At 46.4% G+C, this 20,765-nt stretch overlaps 1 protein-coding gene across 3 annotated transcripts; it reads right to left on the reverse strand.

Annotated features, from left to right (window-relative positions):
• Positions 1 to 337: 337 nt before the first annotated feature.
• On the reverse strand, positions 338 to 19,686 carry HMGXB3 (HMG-box containing 3). Of its 3 annotated transcripts, none has more exons than XM_041397564.1 (20): positions 19,567 to 19,686; positions 18,684 to 18,831; positions 18,082 to 18,256; positions 17,073 to 17,636; positions 16,316 to 16,414; positions 14,683 to 14,814; positions 12,487 to 12,902; positions 11,964 to 12,133; positions 11,568 to 11,665; positions 11,252 to 11,350; positions 10,582 to 10,731; positions 8,656 to 8,957; positions 7,174 to 7,301; positions 6,501 to 6,632; positions 6,048 to 6,232; positions 5,244 to 5,463; positions 4,018 to 4,151; positions 3,515 to 3,631; positions 2,971 to 3,180; positions 338 to 2,270 (listed from the first exon to the last, which is right to left on the reverse strand). In XM_041397564.1, exons 2-20 carry the CDS (start codon positions 18,827 to 18,829, stop codon positions 1,800 to 1,802), a joined length of 3,948 nt encoding a protein of 1,315 aa, XP_041253498.1. In that variant the 5' UTR covers positions 18,830 to 18,831; positions 19,567 to 19,686; the 3' UTR covers positions 338 to 1,799. The 3 variants fall into 3 exon arrangements, with proteins under 3 accessions (XP_041253498.1, XP_041253497.1, XP_041253496.1); XM_041397563.1 differs by having other exon boundaries at positions 8,656 to 8,954; positions 11,958 to 12,133; XM_041397562.1 differs by having other exon boundaries at positions 11,958 to 12,133.
• Between the last annotated feature and the right edge of the window lie 1,079 nt (positions 19,687 to 20,765).

Consider the following 20,765-nt stretch of genomic DNA (forward strand, 5'->3'; position numbering starts at 1 on the left):
AGAGCATGGGTGATGCACTGGCCTACCCACTCACCCTGCAACTCTGTTCCTCAGTACCAGTTCTCAAAACCACTCATTCTTGTGTAACACAAAAATGTATTAAAAGCAAAGTTTCAAAGCTCTGAAGTAGTCCCTGTGCATGGATATAATGGAATGTAATTTCAGTTCTGTTGATGGGACATGTGACAATTCACCATGTGGCACATGGCAGCAGTCTCTGGGGCAAGTGCAATTCCTAAAGCAGGGCAAATGCAGAAGAGATCCAGCAGTTTGTGCCTTTTCTCCTGGAGCCATCCAGGTCTTGTACACAAAAAAAAGCCAACCCAAGTCACTTGACCACAGTTTCACCCCCAAAACTGGAGATAATTTATTAAACTTTATCACTGACTGAAAAAAGTCACTAATATCTCTTATAATAAGTTAATGTTCTTAACAGAAAAACCCCAAGCCATGATTACTGCATTTGCTCAGACTTAATACATTTACTTTAACAGTACGGTACTCAATAGGTTCCCCTTCACAGAAGGGAGTTTTCAACCACACCGCAAGCCTCAGAATCTTCCCCACTGCTCACTCAGACAAAATAAACTCCCAAGATGGCAACTTAGCAGTCTGGCATCCTGCTTGTCTCCTCTGCGGGTCACAGCAAACACCAAACACCTTCACCACCAGCCATGGCCAAAGGGAGCTGCAGCAATGACAGCACAGCTTCGCACCCACAGCCCCAGGTGTTCCTCAGGTGTGCTGCAGAGGCAGAGGTCTCATCCTGACTCCTCTCACGGGGCTGACAAAGCAACCTGGGCAACAGGAGACTCCTCTAACCCCCAGAGTGCTGTGAGAACAGGGGCAGGGCAGGTGTGACACCTGACAAAGTGATGGGTGCAGCTCTCCCAGCACATCCATGAGGGTGGAATACAGAATGCTGCTTGCTCTGGTAACACTGCACTCATCATTCCTCCTTTTTCCCCACAGTCAGTGTCCCTCCCCTCTCCACAGCCACCCCTTGCATAGCACTTAAACCATCCTGCAACCCCTCAGCTGCCCTGGGGCTCAGCTCTTACCTTACCATACAGAACACTACTCTCACTGTACCTTTTGGCTTCTAAGTTATTAGTGCTCATGTGAAGGGACAAACAATTCCAGAAACTCCCTGCAGCCAAAGCCCCCACCATCCTGGGCCAGGAGTGCAGCCTCCAGGGAGGCTCCCCAGATACAGCATGTTAAAGCAGCACACCTCCTCCTCCTCAAGACTCCTTGCAGCCAATGCCTATGAGAGCTCTGCAAGTTTACCAAGCAGGAGTGAGTATCCTAAATTCACCTATTCAGAATGTTTTGGGGGAAATCGTTGCAGCCATCTACCGTTTATGCCTGGTCCCACACCCCCAGCCCTGCCACCAATAAGCACAAAGAAGTCAGCAAGCAAGGTTCAGAATTAAAAAAACCTGTGTGTGCTTGACCACGCACACTCCCTGCTACCAGCAACTCCTCTCCCCTCTCCAGCTGCAGGGAGGGCAACATCCCACAGCCCTGAACAGCAGATCCATCACATGCCTTGGAGGCAGTGCAGCCTTCTGCAAGGGGGTGACAGACCCATGCTCACAGCAGCTATCACGATGCTATGGAAGCACAGAGCTCTTTGGTCAGTAACAGCAGTCAAAGCCACCAGCATCACATCTCCAACCTGTGGAGGTTGATAACATAAAATAAAAAATAAACTCTCAAGCCAGACAGCTGCAAAAGCTGACTCAGCCCACCCATCCAGAGAGAGAAACCAGAGACGACCAGAGAGAGAAACCAACTCAGCAACCTCTATCCTCCTCCTGCTTCCCCTCTTCCTCCTCGTCCGTTTCTGTTTTGATCTGGGCCACGCCGAGCCGGTAGAGCGCGTCACGGATCACCACCTCCCCGGGCTGGCAGCTCTGCACGATCTCCTGGATCTGCCTGTTGACGATTTCCCTGCTGGTGAGGAAGTCCATGAGGCGGTTGTAGAGGTAATAGTGCGTGGGGTTCTCGAAGGTGATGGGCCGCTGGCGCGCGTTGCTGGTTTTGCTGTCGCTGATGGCGGCGGCGATGGCGCCGTAGGGCTCCAGCTCGCGGCACAGCGCGATGCAGCGGTGCCGAGCCGTGGGGTCCCAGGGGCCGCTCTGCTCCGAGCCCGTGTGCACGATGCGGCGCGCCGAGGACTTGGTGATGGGGTGCTGAAGGGAGTGCTCGGCCACCGTCACGTCTACGCTGTAGTGCTGGTCCAGCAGTTCAGGGCAGGACACGTACTGGGGGAGAGACACGCACACACACCAGGTGGAACAACAGGTAACTTCCCCACGGCTGAGAAGACAAAATGCTGGCTGGCCAAACTCCAACCAACACTATGACCCAGGACAGATGGAGGGCTAAATGATCCAGGCTTCCCCTACATGGTATGTATACTCCCTCCTCACTTGTATGCCCTCAGATAACCCCAAGGCACCAGGAACAATATTTCTCTCCCACTTCTCAAGGAATAGCAGTAGTCTGAAAGAAGTGAGCTGCTGTGTCAAAATAAGTGACATGCTCCAAAGTTCATGATCTGAACTGTTAGAATGCACTCCCAGCACAGCTCTTCCTGTTAAGGAGAATTAATCAAACACAATCCCCAGGCAACACCTAATACATTCTGCTATGCTTAGGAGTGATGCACAGGCAAAGCTTAAATCAGGAGATACGTTATCAGGTCAAATTCACCCTTGGCAGTGTTCAAGACCAGGTTGGATGGGGCTGTGAGCAACCTAGTGGCAGGTGAGCCTGCCTGTGGCAGGAGGGTGAACTGGATGAGCTTTAAGGGCCATTCCAACCCAAACCATTCTGTGATTCTATTAAATTATCTCGAGCCACAATGCAGGTTACATATGGTGGGGGGGATAATTTTCATCTCCCTTGCAGCTTTGCCATGCTGGACTGGCACACTTTGCAGAGAGCAAAGACATAACTCACCGTTGGAGGTTCCATGGGGTCAGAGAAGCAGCCCTGGTTCTTCCCCCACATCTGGGAAGTCAGGCCAGGCCAGCAGAGGTCTGCACACAGCGCCACTGAAGAGGCTGAATCAACAACATACACAGGAGGCCAGTGGCGTGAGGATACCAACAAGTCCACGTGATCCCGAGCATTTTCTCCTCTTACAATGTACTTAGATCCACACACAACCTAGAAAAATAAAAATGGATTAACGCCAGCAGTACAATAAAACAGAAAACTTACAGAAAAAAAATCTAGTCTTAAAAACATTCAGCTTCCTTCCAGGTATTCCAGACTATACAGTAACCAGACAGCTACTTTCTCTAAAGACACTCTACTTCCTCCTCAAACATATTCACCTTGTCTTGGGGAATTTTCCAAGCCCTGAGGAACATGTTTCATTCCCAAGGCTCAGAGAAGCCCATTCCATTGCTTCTATTCAATAAGGAAGTTCCATGGTGTTAAGTCAAATAATGAATAGACAAGGAAGAAAAAAAGAACTTGTGGCTTCAGTCTTCCCTACCTGATGTGGACACACTTTGTAGATTTTCCCTCCTGTGTGATGAGCAGAAGATGGTGTAATGCTTGTCCCATTCTGTACAAACTCATAGAGAGCCAGGAGGGAGTAGCAGAGCTCATCCTAGAAAAGACAGGCCCCAGAGAAAGTGACTAAAATTAACAGACCCCTGCAGAGAGGGAAAAGGCAGCACGCAAGGTCTCCCAAATCCTAATTTGCACTTCATCCAATAACTTCCTAATCCCACACTCAGCACTGTGAGGATGACAAGCAATTACACAATGCTGAGCCAGTGACAAGGTAATTACAGGCTTCCTTTCTTCTAGCCCACAAAGGTTCAATTTATTTCACCATGTGTAAATTATCCTATAACCTGCTGGCACCCATCCCTGCCCTTAGTGCAGTCAGATGAGAAATTAATTGTCTAGGATGGCAAGAGTGGATGAGGGAAAGACAGTGAAGAACAGCTCCACTCCTGCAGGCTTGCATGTGTGCAAACAAGCCATTACCTTTGTATGTGATGCCTCCCAGGGAATGCCACACTGTGTCAGGAAGCTCTGCAGCTCTTCCTCACTGTAAGAGTCTATCAGCTCAGGCCTGAAGATTTCTTCCTGAAGGAGCCTCACCAAGGCACTCCCATTACCTGCAAAGGCAGGAAACAGGTCTGAGCACTCATTCTCAGGAAGGGAACTTACCAAAATAATTTCCTAAGAAGACTACAGAAGCAGAGATTGCACAATCCACAGCCAGCAAGAGAGCTGTGAACAGTCCTACTTGCAAAGCACATCACAGACCACTTGTCTTGAGCCCTTCACTGCTGAGGTCACCAGACTGAGCCCAGCATGGCTGCAGACTCCATAAGCACTTATCTATCCTGTCATTTGTAACCTTCAAATGACTGATGTGAGGAACCTTTAAATCACTGATGTGAGGACAACCAAGTGAAGAAGAGCAGAGATAAATGTTACAGCAGCCTTCGGACTGAACAGCTCCAGGCTCAGCCTTCACTTCTCCCTGGTTATTTCTCTGGAACTCCACTTCCACAAAAGCCCACACAGCTCTTCTGCAGCCCAACTCTGAAGCAGCTGCAGCTCTGTCTGCAAAGCCAACTCACACACTTGCTAAGCTTGCAAAGCCAGTTTTCCTTCCTCTACACAACACCTAAATTCTTAAGGGAACCAGGTGCTAACTGATCTTAGCTCTCGGATCTGAGATTATTCCTCTCACTGTTTCTTGTTCCATGCACTCAATATGCACTGGATGTACTGAATGTTGACAACTCTGATTAGGACTAGCACACCACTTTCCTAGTTTTTTCTCAAGCTCTGCAAAAACTTATTCACCCTTTATTGAGATCGTACCACTGAGATACCAAGCACTATCAGTAACTTCCACACTCCAAGCATCAGTCTAACATGAAACAAACACTGACTGGCATTCAAGATGTGCATGCATCCCTCTGCAAAAATCAGACCTGGGGTGCAACGCTGCCATGTCCCCCATGTCTCACATGCATCAGAGCCCACCAGTGCAACCAAACTTCACAGGAAAAGCCAAGCCTCAAGCAGCAAAGAGCCTGAGAACAGCTGAAATCACCTCAATGTTCCTGTCTTTTCTCAGCACACATAACTTCTCAAGTGTCATGAAATCAGCTATTCTTAATATTAAACATCACCAAGACTGAAGTCACCAACACATCAAGCACTCCCTTAATAAGCACAACCTGAGCCATTACCTGGCACTGGCTGTGCATGTAGGTTCTTGTCCTTCTCTGTATTGATCACCACTGCTCCTCTCATCAGTGGAGGGAAGAAAGGAGCAACAATAGAGGCATCAAACTTTGTGATGGGGATGCTAGAAGGAAAAGCCACCTGCTCAATCACCTCTGTCTCCATCGTGGACCAAAAGTCTTCCACATTCACTTCACTTGACGGCAAGTATTCTGGCCAAGTAAACTATAGAGAGAAAGAAAGAGTGGTCAAATACAAAAACCACAGTCCATTTGACAGTTCTGTGTCACTCATGGCATGAGGACTATCCAGGATAGTGCTTAGCTCAAATATAACAAGATGATTTCAGTCTCCTAAAGCTTCCCACAAACACTTTGCATCATGTAAGACTCAAAATTTACATATTTGACATAAAAGCCAGACATGCTACATTCTCCTACTAGGGCTTTTCTCCCTGTTAGAGAAGACAGCATCTCAGGGAAACTTGAGGGAAAAAAGGAATGTGTTCATGTAAAAGGAAGAAGACCAAATTCAACAACTTCCATCCAAGGTTCCTGCTGTCCAAGGCTGCTAGACGAAAGCTGTGGTCCAGGGACAAAGGATCTTGTTTTCCCTGAACTACACATCAACACCTCTAAGAGGAAGCACAGGCATTGCTGCTCCAGCCACATCCTCTTGTCAGGCATCAGCAGAAAACCACTCACAAAGGTCTCATGTATTTATTGTGCATCATGAAGACCAGAGTCAGCAAAAAATCATTATGATCTGCTTTGAACACAAACAGGATGTGAGCTGTGGGAAAAACCTACCTCTATATTTTTCAGTGCTAGGACATTTTCCGTATTCCTCTGGGCTATTTCCACCTTGGGGGTTATGCCACAGATTCCACAGATCATATCATTGTAATCCCGGACTGTCAGGCATTCAAAAGCCCAATAGCCATTGCACAGCAGTTCCTGGAGCTGAGCCTGCTCATCAGGGCTCAGGCTTTTATCTGAAAAGAGAACATGCCACTGTTAAAAGTTTTCACATCCTGAAGCCACTGGAGAGGTAGTAAGGCTCTCCTACACAGGATAAAACCAAACCTGCCCTCCAGAGAATTGTTACAAAGAACTGGTCATAGAGGTACTATTTGGTTTAGGAAGTGATTTAACAGAAACATACACACTAAAAATAGGTGAGGTTTGCCTTTTTATAACCTAACAATCATCATCAGGTCACAGTTTAGTATGCTGTGGTAAAAAACAAGAAGGAAAACCCACCGGTTTGCTCCTGAACAGAGTCAAGGATATTGCCAACAGCCACTCTGGGATCCTCTCCAAGTTTAATATGGTTTCGGATTGCAAACAGAAGATCCAAGCTCACTAACAATTTGTTACCCACATTGAAAAGGCCTGCAGTTAAAACAAGACAGTTATTGTCTGTAAGGCTCCAGATCTTCCTCACAAAGAAATTTATTCCTTACTGATACACAACACACTCACAAGTACAGTTTAGAGGATAATGGAAACACAGAGTGCTTCTGCACCTCTGAAATGCAGAGTTCTCTGCTGAAAGATCAGCTCCTTTCACAGACTTGTCTGTTGATTTAAAAAGCTACAAGGAACAGCTATCAATCCATCTCACTAGCCAATGCCATGAAACAGCACTCTCCAGAGATGTCTCTGACTGTGATCTCAGGGGCTGCCTTGCAGAACTCAACATTCACACAGAGACCTACACCAGTGAATCAAGGCAAGGCCTTCCTCACCAGAACATTCATGTGTTTTCACTCACAAATGTAGATTTATTTGCAGACTAAGCAGAAGCAATTAAAAAATAATTCAAATTTAGTACAGCGGGGAAGGGAACAAGCTTTTCTCTGCCTGGACAATGCTCTGATACAATCCCAAGGCTTCAGACTACAGTCATGCTGTATGCTCACATTTCTCCTACCTGTGTAAATGTCAGTGAAGCTATGGAGGGCCAGACACTGCAGGTTCAAGCACACTTTGACCTGAGCTGTAACCACCTGTAATCTATTGGCTGTCAGCAGCCAGCACTCCTGAGGACCAGCAAGGGAACTGCAACACACAACAAAAAAAAAAAACCCAAAAAAGAAAAAACACTCTGAGTGAAGCCAATGGGTTACTGCAAACCCTGCAGTAACTTCAGACATTCTAGATGACATGAGTTCATTACTACATAAATCTAAGTCAGCTCACCACACTATATCACAGCAGAAAAGGTTACATTTTAAAAAGGTTTCCCAGGCAGAGTCAGGTCAGTACTCACATTCTTTTAAACAGCACTAGAGCATCCCTTCAGCTCCATACACTGGGCACCTACTATTGCAGAGGTGGAGGAACCCTATGGCCCAGCTGCCCTGGGAGAAGTGTCTGTAGCATTGCTGTGGTGATCAGTAACACATTCCACCCAACAGCCTGTCCTGCACACAGAGATTCAGAAAGTTCTGCTCCTCTACAATGCAACTGACAAGGGGGAAGTTCAGACAGGAGAGTGCCAGTGGCTGAAATACTGCTGTCCACCTGAGAAAACACTAATCAAAGCCAAAGTCACCTCCTTCCCACTGGCAGGGCTTCAATTAGAGCCTGTGCAGGCACATGGGAGAGTCCCACATGCAGAGCACAGCAAAGCAGCCAGGCACGGACAAGGATTTACAATGCACAGGTTGGTAAATCCTGTGGTGAGAGACAGGGTGGGAGATTGCTCTGTTCTGAAAAGAACACAGAGCATAAAAAGTAACTTCTGGAAAGAGCTCAATTAGTTCTAGCCTGACCAAAGCAATTATCCATCCTTCGTATCAAGTATTTTTTTGTGGAAGAAAGAAACACAACATTAAACTCCCTGACATTTTGCTGTAGGAAAAATCTTAGATCATATTTTCAGAAACAGGAGGATGTCTGGCAGACTCAGGGAAGAGATATCCTACAGGCTTCCAAGCAAATCTACTTAAGGCAATCTAGCTTATTTACTAAAAGTTCTGGACAATTTGGATATTTGTTCCAAAAAAGCATTCACTCAAGCACACACTGAGAAATGAAAGGAATGAAAATATCATAAGCAAAAAGACCCACACAGGAAATATTCAGACGAGGGAGAGAGAGAAAAAGGAAATCACACCATGTGCATCTGTAAACACAGAAGTTTTCCTCTCTCAGCCTCAAAGCATCAGAATGGAAAACCAAGAGGGGATGACTAATGAAAATACTCTGTTTCAATAAGAAAAAAGTTACATCTAGACTTTGCAGTCACTCTTTGATCCTGCTAAACCCTTTCCATACACATCTAGCTTACTCAGTGTCACTTTCACCAGCTTCACTACCAGGGGCCAAAGCAAATATTATTTCAGGCAGACTCAGAACAAAGAAAATCAGCATGAGTTTGAAAGAGTCAAAATCCAAAGCAGAATCTTACTTGTGTCCCCCTTTGAACAAGGGGCTGTTACAGAGGAGGCACTGCACACACGGAGACTCGTAGTAGTTGGACCAGGAGGTCTGCTCGATGGTCACTGTCTCCTCACTCACGTTGGACAGGATGAGCCTGGAGCTGTTGAGCTCGTGGATGAGGGTGAAGATCTCTGCCAGCTCCGACTCGTTCTCGGGGATCTGCATCACCTTGCGCAGCAGCTGCAGCGTGGACTGACGCTGGATTTCCCTCTGTGACGGCGTCAGGGGCTCGCTGGTGTTCAGCACGTCCGGCTGACCCGGACTGACCTCCTGGAAAGCAACATATCCAACTAGGCAAGCATGGGGATGAAATGTTAAGCCCAAAGAAGTCATAAAAGGCAGCAGAAATACAGCAGCCTTTGCACTCAGTAAACCTGACTTCAGCTCTACTGCTGAATCATTGACTCCACTTCAAGCTCAAATTACTTTAACAAAAATAGTTTATTACAGCCCAGCCCTTCAGGAACTCCTGCACTGCCAAACCACCACAGACTGGCCATTAAACTGTTAAGTTCAGGGACTGGGGACCCAGAAGGTGAGGATAACCACCAACAGGTATATAAACACTTCAATAACCCTCATCACTTGAACTCCCAATTATCACTATCTTTCTCCACAGGTTATCAGGCACAGGCTCAGGGCAGCCTGCACAGCTCTTCAGAAGGTGGAGGAACCAAGTACTAACAGAGAACTGGGGGCTGTGATACACAGAACACACTAATCAATAACAATTGATCAGCTACACTCTACCCTTCTCCAACACATATCATCACAACAAATGCACAAACACAGGAGAACCAAACTCCAGGCTGTGCCAGGAGAACAAAGAGAACCCAAACAGGCTGATCCGTTTAATCCCTGAAACTCTTCTGTCAACATTTCAACCTGGTTTTCTGACTAGTCCAGCAAAGAGATAAATGATCAGTCAAAAGCCCAGAGACAACGATGAACTGTGTGACAGAATGTTAAATAGATCAACAACCAGAAAAAAAGAAAAAACCTAAATGAGGAAGAGACAAGCCACATGCCTCTCAGAATGGAAGCTGAGCTAAGCACACTGCTGTTCCTTACACAGCTGTTTGTGTGAGTTTCACACAGGCCATCTCTGTTTGTTTGCGTTTTTAAAGAAAAAACAAAACAACTAAACAAAGTTATGTTCTTCAAAATAAAAAATAGGCAAGTGGATGAGTCATTACTATACAGACTAAAATTCTATCTATTTGCTGAGTAGGCATTCCAGCTAAGGGCAGGAAAGCTCCTTTTTTCTTATTGGTTTAAAAACATGACAATTCAGTATGAGAAAAGCTAACCTCTGAGACTGCAAAGGCAAATAAAATAACCCCAGAATTAATTAAATCCACACAGAACAGCAGACAACTGAAAATATATTTATATATCAGAAAAAAAACCCCTACATCCAGAAATAAATTCATGTTGGAAGTAAAATCGCTCCACAAACACTCAAAAACAGGAAGCTCTAATACAAGATGTACTAACTTGACTGACACTAGCCCCAAACTGCTCACAAAGCAGAGCATACTTGGGAGTTTCTTGATGAAGTCTGAAGTTCAACAAAGCTGACACAGCAATGTGGTGACTTCAGGTCGATTTTCCCAGCATGGACTGACACAACAGAAGCATTTTTAAGTCAAGGAGACACCCAGTGGTAGCACTGGGTGTGCTCAGACATTCTCAGCCTGAAGCACCACTGCTACAGGAATTTGACAAACATCATCACAGATATTTTAAATAGGAATAATTCTGTCAGAAAAGTTTAGCATGATGAAGAAAAAAAAAAAAAAAGCCCAAACCATGTTTCCATAGGGACTTGCAAACTAAACTTCTCTGCCCAGCTCATAACAGACATGATAAAACAAGCCAGCTTGAACCTTACCAGGGATTTTGCTGTTTTCTCAGTCCTGTCTTTGGCAAGGTTGTACCCACAGCTTGGACAGATGCGTGGCTTGTGCCTGTTTGTATACACATAACTGCAGGAGGGGTTCTTGCATTTCCCTCTGCCACGTGATGTTGCTAATCCCAAATCCTGAATGACACAAAAGAGATGTTTGCTGACCTTGACTTTTAATAGTTGGACTCCATGATCTTAAAGGTCTTTTCCAGCCTGAATGACTCTATAATTCTAAGCCAACAAGATTCTAAAAAACATTATTATATGTTTTATCTCCACTTTGTAACATCTTGTTTAAACATCAATAGCAAGCCCTGTCACTTTGCACAGAATCCTTTAAGTGGCACTTAAACATTCTGGGGCCAGTTCTCCAGACCAGAAGCACATTAAATTCATTCAGAAACCCCTGATCTTCCCTGCTGACTCAAGGAGGGGATGGGGATTATGCATGGGGACATGAGTTAAAATCCATCTCTTTACAAGGCCCTGCAATGGCCATCCTGGACTAGGTCTAGAGATGACACAAAGTACAGATTATTTCACGTTAAAAATGAAATGTGTTTGTGCAAGTCAGTAAAACAGAAGTCCCATATCCTTCCCATCCCACAGAGGACACTCCCAGTGCCAGAAGTCACCTATTTGAAAAAATTCTTACCAAAGTTACAGTGCAACTGTACTTGTAGGAAGGGAATGTGTCTGGTTTGACCTCCACAACCTTAACCTGAGATGTCCTGCTAGTCACAGAACTGTGGAACTAGAGATTGAAAGCAGGAAAAACAACACCCATTAGACACCTACTACTAAATACATAGATCTCATCACCATAAGGCTGCTACATTTTTTGTTCTATTTCTCATTCAGGTCATATAACTCACCTGAGAGAAAAAAGAAAGAAAAAAAAACAAACCAAAACCACAAACAAATCCTCCCCCCAGAAAACCCAGGAAAATAGTTTGCATTTAGAGAACAACCTTTTGTTCCTCAGCAGGTGGTGGCTGCAGAACTGACTGGCCCAACTGTTTCAGTGTACTGGGCTTCAAGCCTGACGTTCTCACAGGGGAATGCTTGTCTAGAAGGAGGAAAGAGATGCATCAGGTTAAGTGTGAGAAAACAGGTTCTGTTTCTTTCTGACATCTTTGTTAAATGCCACTCTAGTCATGTGAGATCTTTCCTCTGAGCTTGAAATAACCCAAGCAGGTGTTTCATGGCCCATTTACTCCACTCAGGCAGAGACAAACTGGTTTTTTTCCTAGCACTGGTAGCCACCTCCCTTGAAACCTATCCTGTTATTGGCAGACACCACTTCAGCAAGGTGAGGAAAGACAACAGTACCCAAAGCACACAGAGAATGCTGCTTTTACCAGTACTTGCAAAGGCCTGCCTGCTGCTCAGCTGCTCTGTGCTGGCTTCTCTGCCCACACTGACTGGAGCAGGCAGAATGGCTCGCATGGGTCTGGCTGCAGCCAGCAAGGAGGGCTTGGGTCTTGGTTTACTCTTTGCTTCTTGTCCCTTATGTGTAGCAGCTGTTGCATCAGTTCTGAAAAACAAAAGCTACAAGTGGAAAAATATTCCGTCTATTTCCCCCCAGCTTCAGTTTTCCTCTTTCCTCTGAATTGTGCTTTGTTAGCACACTAATCACAGCTATTGCAATAGAAAGAGAGACAGTGCTAAGGCTGCATCTGCAATGTGACTACAATCTGTCACTTAAAAAAATATATTAGTTCTGACGGACAAAGACTCAAAGGAACAATCCTGAACTGGCACAAAACAGACAGCAAATACAGTAAGTCTTACAGGAAGCACTGCCAACAGCCTTCAACTTCTTGGCCTAGTCCCATGAACACACAATAGACATCATATGCTCCCATAACACATGGAAAACTGACTCACCCCACCAGTGGCTTTTTCACTGAGGCATTTGGACTTAACACCTCAGAAGATGTCGACACCCCCAGCCCTACACTTCCTTTCTCTGCCTGCTCTGAAGAGCTGTCTGCTTGCCGCTGGCTCTCCTGGCCCAGCACCGCTCCAACAGCACTCTTCCTGTCTTCAGCAAGCACATTATTTGGGAGGAAGTGGCCCTCAGAGATGATCACCTCCTCCCACTCCATCTCAGGCATCTGCCCTCCGACAGGCACGGCGTTCAGCAGCTGGCTGACAGCTTCGGAGCTCTCCAAGGCGGACTTGGAGGAACTGTCGCTAGCGGCCCTGGGTTCTGCGAGGGCTGACTGCTGACCTCTTTTAGCTGCTGGAGTTTTAAGAGAGGTGCCTGAATTTGGCTCAGATTTGCTTTTTGGTTGCTTTTCCTGGAAACAAGGAGAGAGTCACATTTCAGAGCTTTTGGCTTTCACAGATAAGCGAGTCCCCTGCACATATGCCGCGTTTCCCGTGGCCTATTTAATGTCGGATCAAAACAGCAAAATTCTAAGTGTTTAAGCAGTGAATTGTAAGAGAGTAGACAGACAGCATCTCCTACAACAGCAAAGGCCCTGCTAACATTGTATCTGGCCTATTGGCCCTTCATGTATTATTTTTAGACATTGTTTACTTTGAAGAATCAATCTATCTTTCTTAAATTCCCTTAAATGTCACCATTAGCATCAACACCACAAAGTCACCCACCACCCTCTGTAGCAAGGGCCCACTTCCTACGCTCCTCTTTCATGGTTTCAGCTCTCTGATGCTGTCTGCTCTTCCACATTACTGAGCAATCAAAGGGAGTTAAGACAGAGAATTTGCATCTTTTGGATATATGCTTTCAGAAAAGCAAGCATGTGAGCCAACCAGAAAACAGGATTACTTAGGAGGGTTTTCTGGTTCCAAGACTAAGGCTACAGAAATCATTGTACTGGAGTCAACAAAGGCATCATGAACACTGAACTGGAATATGGGAAAATATATCAGAAATGGAACCCAGCAGACCAGAGTAAGTCCGAAAGACAAAAAAGAAAACTCCCTCTAAAACCTTTCAGTTCTAACCAGAGTAGGCTTGAACAGCAGCAGACATGCCATGCTCAGGCAGAATCCAGAAATACTTTTTGCATTCAGCCATCTCTCTACCTCAGCACGTTTACTAAACAAAAGCAAAGATGTCACCATCACTATTTGTACCCTACCACACAGGAAGCTCAGCCTTCAGCTCAGACACCACAGAGTTTGCAGGCTGCCCAAAAGAGTTCTCATCCCTGAATGTTTAATGGATCCAGACACAAAACAAAGCAGGTTCAGAACAAATCCACACAAACCCACTGAATGTCAATGCCAATTTTCACACTAACATCCTTTAAATTGTGCCTGAGGAGTCTTACTTCAGACAAAAATGCACATCTGTTCAGAGCTGACTAATTACCAGGATAGTGCCAAGGTTTAAGGATCAAGTATGTTTTTCTGTACACACTAGTAGAGATGCCAATAATTTAAGCAGAGTAGGCATCATGTGGAGAAAGACTTTTCCATTCAGACAAGCTTTACAACTATACCAACACCTGGAAACTTCCTTCCAGTCAGAGGTTAGAACATCATGATCAGACACATGGCCATGAGACAACAATACCCAACAGCACTTCAGCTTCCACTAGATCAACTTTATTAACAAGCACCTAAGGGATTGTTAACTGAGAGTTGTTCCTCCTCTCTGTTAAAAAAACAATGTTGAAAGACCACAGAAAACTAAATTTGTGGGAAAAACTTCAAATGCTGATATTAATTACCACAAAACAACTTCCCAAGCTTAGCTGGGGCTATAGCAGGAGGGACAGGCAATGCCTCCCAGTCACAGGAACTGTGCAGGCAGAGGGCCAGAAGAATGTGTATCCTCTCAAGGAGAGAGTCAGCAAATGCAGCCCCATCTATTCTAACAGATATGAGCAGCATCTTTACCCAAGGTGTGGTGATTTCAGGTCTCACCTGGGCCAAGTGTCCTCTGCAACAGTGACTTGTTCCAACACATGCACTGGAACACAAGTGCCGGGATCATTTCTGGTGTATATGACCTCCTATGCTAGATCTACAGGTCTGGAAGTATCACAGGCATTCACAAAACCAGCACTTTTTGTCTCAAAGTCAGGAAAGGAAAGACGAATTTACCTTTGGGATCCATTTCCCTCCCAGGAAGTTCCCACACGTTGGGCATTTTGGTGGTTTATGCCTGGTGACATAAGTGAAGGAACAGCCAGGATTGGTGCAATTTCCATGTCCCCTGCGAGTATAGGTGGTTGTCTGAAACAAGAATTGTCAAGAATTTGTCTACAGACCTGAAAACCACAAAGCTGTGGTGATCATTTCTTTTTTCTCATAAGCACCTTAAAATGTTATTTGGCAAATCACCAGTCTTGCATTATTATTCATTTTACTGAACAAACACCACACAGCTGGGTCAGGGCAAGTCAGCACCATAACTAATGCGAGTCTAAATGCTCAGTCTACACAGCAGCCTCTGGTATTACCAGAATTTAGATCAACCTGCAGAACAGAGATGAACAATGCACATAACCTCCTGAGAAACTAATCTTGCATTTACAGTGATGTGAAAGGTTTTTTTGAACGTGACAAAGTCATAGTAAGATGGCATTAAAATGTTTCTAATAGCAATCCACAATAAGACAAGATGTTACTAACACTCTTTTTGTTGTTACACAGCAAAAAGACTTGAAGACAAGCTCTCATGATGCAAAGGCAGTTTTGTCAGTAATTTGTTGCTGCATGGGATGGTCAAGTGTTCCCTGGTCCTTCACTGTAACTTGCTATGAACTACTGAAACATGAGCAGCATCACCAGGCACTATTTACACAAACAACTAAAGTAGAACGTGTCATCTGTGCCAGGACAACTGAATCAACACTTCCCAATATCCTGCTCTCAACACTCCCAAGGGAGCTGTTGTACTGTAACTCCCTAACTAGGTACAGATTTTTTCTAGAAATGCAAGTGCTGCTGTCAAAGAAATGAGTCAGTTTTAACCAGATCCTTCTCAGGAACAAAAACCTGAGGTATTTCCGTTCTCCCCGAGACAACTGGAAGAGCATCACACTATGCACCACTATAAATATCTGCAGTGTTCCACCAGCTGGAAGCATAGAGAACCTGGAAAACAGGATTTGATGCTAGCTTATATAACAGAAGGAGCTGCAGTACTGACTGTACAGTGAACTCCCAAAATGGCTACAAAAACTCCAGGTGGCTGGAGTGGTTAGATTAGTGAAATAATACTATTCTTCCTCACGCAACAGGCCACACAGCCTTTAATATGGCTTCTCAAAACCTCAGGTCATTGCTCCCCTCCTGCCAAAGCAAGAGCTCTGGAGTTCATGTTTTCCTGCAGAGCAGGCAAAAGCAGATCCCTGCCCTTAATGGGATAAACACTGCTTTTTATGAAGAGAAATATGCATCCAAGTAGTGGATGTAGATGGCTACACAGACACTGCTGTTGGCCAGATGTGTTGTGATAGCTTTATCTACTCCACCTGTTTCCAAGAATTCCCTGAGGAAGAAGGCAGAAGAAATGGGCCCTGTAAGACACTGCAGGAAGTCAGAGACCCTCTTAGCCTATGCAAGACATAACACAAGGGACAAGAAATACATCAAGTGATACGGTGACTCCAAACTGGATTATCTTTAAAAACTGAACCATGAGCAAATCCCTCCCTCTAACATCTTTAAGACAAATCTATGACAACACATCCAAACCTTAACATACCATACAAGACTCTGAATTTCTTACCAATTTAATTGATGCTGGGTTCTCCACAACAGAGTGAGCTGGCAAAGGTAACATGATAAACTGTGTTGCAGGTGTGGAGGAGCTACTCTCTTCAGTATCCTAAAATGAAATCAAAGGCAAAATACATGCAGAAAACAAGACATGGTGACCCACATCCCTCCCTCTCAAGAACATTAATGTGTCTCAAGGACTGATGAGACCAGAATATAGGACAGAGCAGCAACCATTTCAAAAGCAAAGGTTTTATCAGATGTACTCTGGAAATTACCAAACTCCTCAAACAAAATGGAGAATCCAACTCTTCACAGACTAAGGTTTTCTATGCAAGATCCCTAAAACTTCAGCTTAAAAGTACTCCCTTCTACCTCTCTGCAACCAGGAAAACAGCTATCAGAAGCACAGCAGTATCATTTTTTCTCACCAAAATCTTACAGTGCAACTGCAGAACCCAATTACTGGCACTGCAATACCACAAATATTGTTATAACAAACAATTAAAAGAACTCTGTCATGTTAAGACACAATTGGTACCAGCACAAGGCTGAGTCAACCCGCAAGCAGAGACAACTCAGTCAGGGAGTTACTTTTGTATCATCGATTACAAAAGTTTCTGTTTCTCTCAGCACCCAGCACCAGCAGTTGGGCAAGCAGATGATCTCCTGCACCCGCGGAGGATCTCAAGTAAAATGTGGGAAACAGCACTCAGATGTTTCAGGTGAGATCTGGCAGGAGCCTGAGTGTCACTGAAAAAACTTACCCTCCCAGTCACCACGGTCACCACAGACACCCCATCGGGCACCTGGGGACGGGCCACAGCGATGCCCCCGTTGGAGACGTCTGAGGGGCCGCTCACCAGGGTCTCCTCAATAACCACTCGGGCTGCCTGGTACGGCTGTCCTTCTATTTCCAAAGAAGCCTCATCCAAGAGGATCTCTCCAGCCACTTTCTCTGTCACAGGCCCAACATAGTGAGAGAGAACCTCTGAGGTAACAGCTTCTTCTGCAGCCTCGTGCTGGGCGAAGGCTGCCGTGTCCTCTGCCAGCCCCTCGATGGCAATGCACTGCTCCGAGACGCCGGCCTGGCCCGAGTCCACGGAAAGGACGCTCTGCACGGTGTCACGGGACACGCCGCTGACATTCCTGGGAGCTGCCAAGCCTTCGGATGATGCTGGGCTCTGTGTCACACACAGCTCCAGAGACTGCCTGCTCCTGTCCTCTTGAAGAGTGGCTTTGGGGATAATTATGTAATCAGAGCGAGGAAGAATCTTACGGAAGCCTGGAATGTCAGGGACTACTGCAGTTCGAGTGGATGCCTTGGAGTTCTGTAGGCAAAACCAGAGGATGGAATAAACGAAGATGAGAAAAGGAAGAGATTCAGTTCTCAGTCCTGCTATTTTAGTGCCTAAGGTTCAAATGGTATCCTGAAGTAGTTTGCTGGGAATTTCTCCACACAACAGAGCCTGCAGAATCCCTCTGATTCCTGGTTTTATCACTCACTTTACCAACACTCACTCTGATGAAAGGACACAAAAAAACCTGCCATGAGCAGCTACCAGACACACCCATCCTGGATTACAAACCATGCTCCCTGGACTGAACAGAAGGCAAAGGCAAAAGGCAGTGGCCCCACACTGCTTCTCCAAAGGCTGCCCTGAGCAAGGACACAAACTGGAATCTGCAGCTAAATGACTCTCCCACACAGTGCTATGTAAGCAGGTAACTGCCTCTCTCCCCAGCAGCCAAAGAACTTCCAGAAACACAACTCACCGGGTCCAGTCCCTCTTTCTCTAGCTTGGCCTTTTCCAAGTAGTAGCTCTTTTCAGCCACACTGAGCAACCTCCAGCTCTCACTGATCTTTTTGTTGATTTCAGATTGAGGGAGGTGTGGAAGCTCTTGTTGTACTTTCAAGTAAATATCATAATAGTAGAGAAGGTAAGCAGATCTGAAACACAACCAGAAATTGAAATATTAATGTTGTTCTATATAAATTCCTTGGGGAAAAGTAAATCCACAAGGTTTAGGTTTGTCTCAAGGTCATGTGACAAGCAAGTTACATTTAATTTTATTTGCAAATGCATTTTTTAACCAAATGAAAACTCTCTCTCTCTCTGAGGAGAACCTCAGAAGAAAAGAGAACCTCTGAGGAACAGCCTAAGGCAAATTATGTGGGGTAAACAAACTCTAAAGTGAGCAACAGTGGCACCTGTAAAGAATGTCCGAGCAGGCCCAAAGCATTGAGCTGATATTTCATATAAATGCTTTACACTATGAAGTGTTCCAAGTGCACTGCAAAGTCCACTCATGTCAGAAACAAGGAAAACTGCTCCCACACCCTACCAAGGAACAAAATGAAGGGAGAAAGAACCTACCGAGGCTTCTTGGCTTTTTCTCCATGATCAGCAGTACTTTTATGTTTCTTCTTCTTCTTGGATGGCACTGGAGACGTGTAAGTGTAAGTGCTCTCTATCTCCTCCATCACCACAGTTACCTCAGCGCCATCGTAGGGAGCCTCCATGGCTGAAACACACATTCTGTTAGGCTCCTGCCAAGTCATACAATGTTTCTCCCAACAAACAGCACTTTTAACCACTTCCATAAACTGACAGCACTGTCGGCATCTCAGTTTGACTCTAATTAAATGAAGACACGTGTTCTCCATTTATCTACTTTTAGAAGGCAACCTGTATTTCTATAACCTCAATACCAGCAGTTCAGCGCAGACACACTGCACCTGCATTCCCCAGCTGCACGGGGAGCTCTCCGGTGAGCCTGCTGACCCAGAGCGAGCCGCACGCTCAGCCAAGAGCTGCCCGGCTTCCAGGTGTCACAGCACGGCCACGCTGCAAGGGCCAGGCCGGGGGCTGAAGGAGCAGCCCCGCAACCCCCTCGGCTCCGCGCTTGACAGCGATGACGGACGGCTCGGGGAAGACACGGGAGATAAAGGCAGCAGCCCCCCGGCAGTGCAGCCCCCCAAGGCAGTGCAGCCCACCCCCCGGCAGTGCAGCCCCCCGAGGCAGTGCAGCCCCCCGAGGCAGTGCAGCCCCCCAAGGCAGTGCAGCCCACCCCCCCCCCAAGGCAGTGCAGCCCCCCGGCAGTGCAGCCCCGGCCCCGCGCCGCCGGTGATGCCGGGGTGCCTCAGGCCGTTACCCGAGCCCCGGCTCCTCCGCACCGCCCGAGGCCAAGCGGAGCGGCGCGGCTCCCTCCGGCCCTGCTAAATGTTTCCGCGGCCCCCTCCCAGCTGTCCCGACTCACCGGACAGCTCCGCGGCCGCGCGGGCGGACAGGCGGCGAGCTGTGGTCACGTTCCCGCCGGGGCGCGGCGGCGTGGAGGAGGCAGCGCCGGGGCCAGGGGCCGGCCGCGCAGCGGGGAGCGTGCGTGCGGGCGGTAGGGCACAGGCAGCGCGGTGCAATTAATGATTAATTAGCGCTTAGCTAGCAAAGGGCTCGGGCCGCGGCAGTGCGAGTGCGTCCTGCAGGAACGGCATCGAGCTCTTCAGTTCATCAATGTGTGCAATTGTCATACATGGGATAGAAACTGGTGTAAAATAGTTGGTAACTGTTAAGCATTGTTAGTTTGGTTGTTATATTGTAAAAAGGGTTCAAAGGGCAGTTATAAGAAATACTGTACTCAATGTACCATATTACACCTAAGTAAAGCGCTCTGCCCCCCAAGCGAAACGAGCCAGCCTGGACAGAGCTGTAATGGCCAATCGAGCGCCTTAAACCTTCACGCAAATGAAGGATCCAAACAGAAACGAAAGGGACAAAGAACAGGATAAAAAGGGGCATTTGAGCCAGTGAACCTGTGCCGCTCCTCCTGGAACATCGGGGAACGTGGCTGCTCAAAAAAACTCAGCGCCGGCGCTACAGCATCCTTGATGGGAACGTTCCTGCTCGGCCTGCAAGACCCCATCAAAGGCCTTTTTAAAATTATAATAAATGCTGAAATCACTTCAGTGCTGTGAGTGTGTCCCCGTTTTTGCGCTGTCTTCACGCGTTTCTCCCTCCTGCGCTCCTTGGAGCGGCGCTCCAGGCCTGGCCCTTCCCTGGTGGAGGCAGCACAGGGCAAAGTGGTGCATCCCAGCAATCCCAGCAATGGCATCCCAGCAATCCCAGAATCATTTAGGTTGGAGCAGACCTCTGAGATCATCGAGTCCAGCCTATAACCCAGCACCACCATGTCAAATAGACCGTGTGTGCCATGTCCAGTCTTTCCTTAAACACCTCTGAGGACAGAGACTCCACCTCCTTGAGCAGCCCATTCCAGTGTCTAATCACCTTTTTTGTGAAAAAAATTTGTTCAACATGGATTACTAGGGGAATGTGAGTCAGAATATAATACTCCTGCCGGTAAAGAAGCCCTATACTAATGAATACAAGCTCTCAGAGCTATTAATAAAATAGTTTTCTAGGGAGGTCAAAAGCAGAAGAACCAGTAAGGATACAGCTGAA

The sequence above is a fragment of the Onychostruthus taczanowskii genome, unplaced genomic scaffold (genome assembly GCF_017590055.1).
Source record: "Onychostruthus taczanowskii isolate IOZ18803 unplaced genomic scaffold, ASM1759005v1 scaffold14, whole genome shotgun sequence".
In the NCBI taxonomy this organism is placed as follows: domain Eukaryota; kingdom Metazoa; phylum Chordata; class Aves; order Passeriformes; family Passeridae; genus Onychostruthus; species Onychostruthus taczanowskii.

What these genes read in the sequence shown, in the direction of transcription:
- HMGXB3 (XM_041397562.1), bottom strand. Translation starts at nt 18,829, where the DNA reads ATGGAGGCTCCCTACGATGGCGCTGAGGTAACTGTGGTGATGGAGGAG. An exon ending in GAAAAAGCCAAGAAGCCTCG is followed by an intron (nt 18,257 to 18,683) that starts GTAGGTTCTTTC and finishes GTTGTGTTTCAG; the next exon opens with ATCTGCTTACCTTCTCTACT. An exon ending in GTGAAAAAGCCACTGGTGGG is followed by an intron (nt 12,134 to 12,486) that starts GTGAGTCAGTTT and finishes TTTGTTTTTCAG; the next exon opens with AACTGATGCAACAGCTGCTA.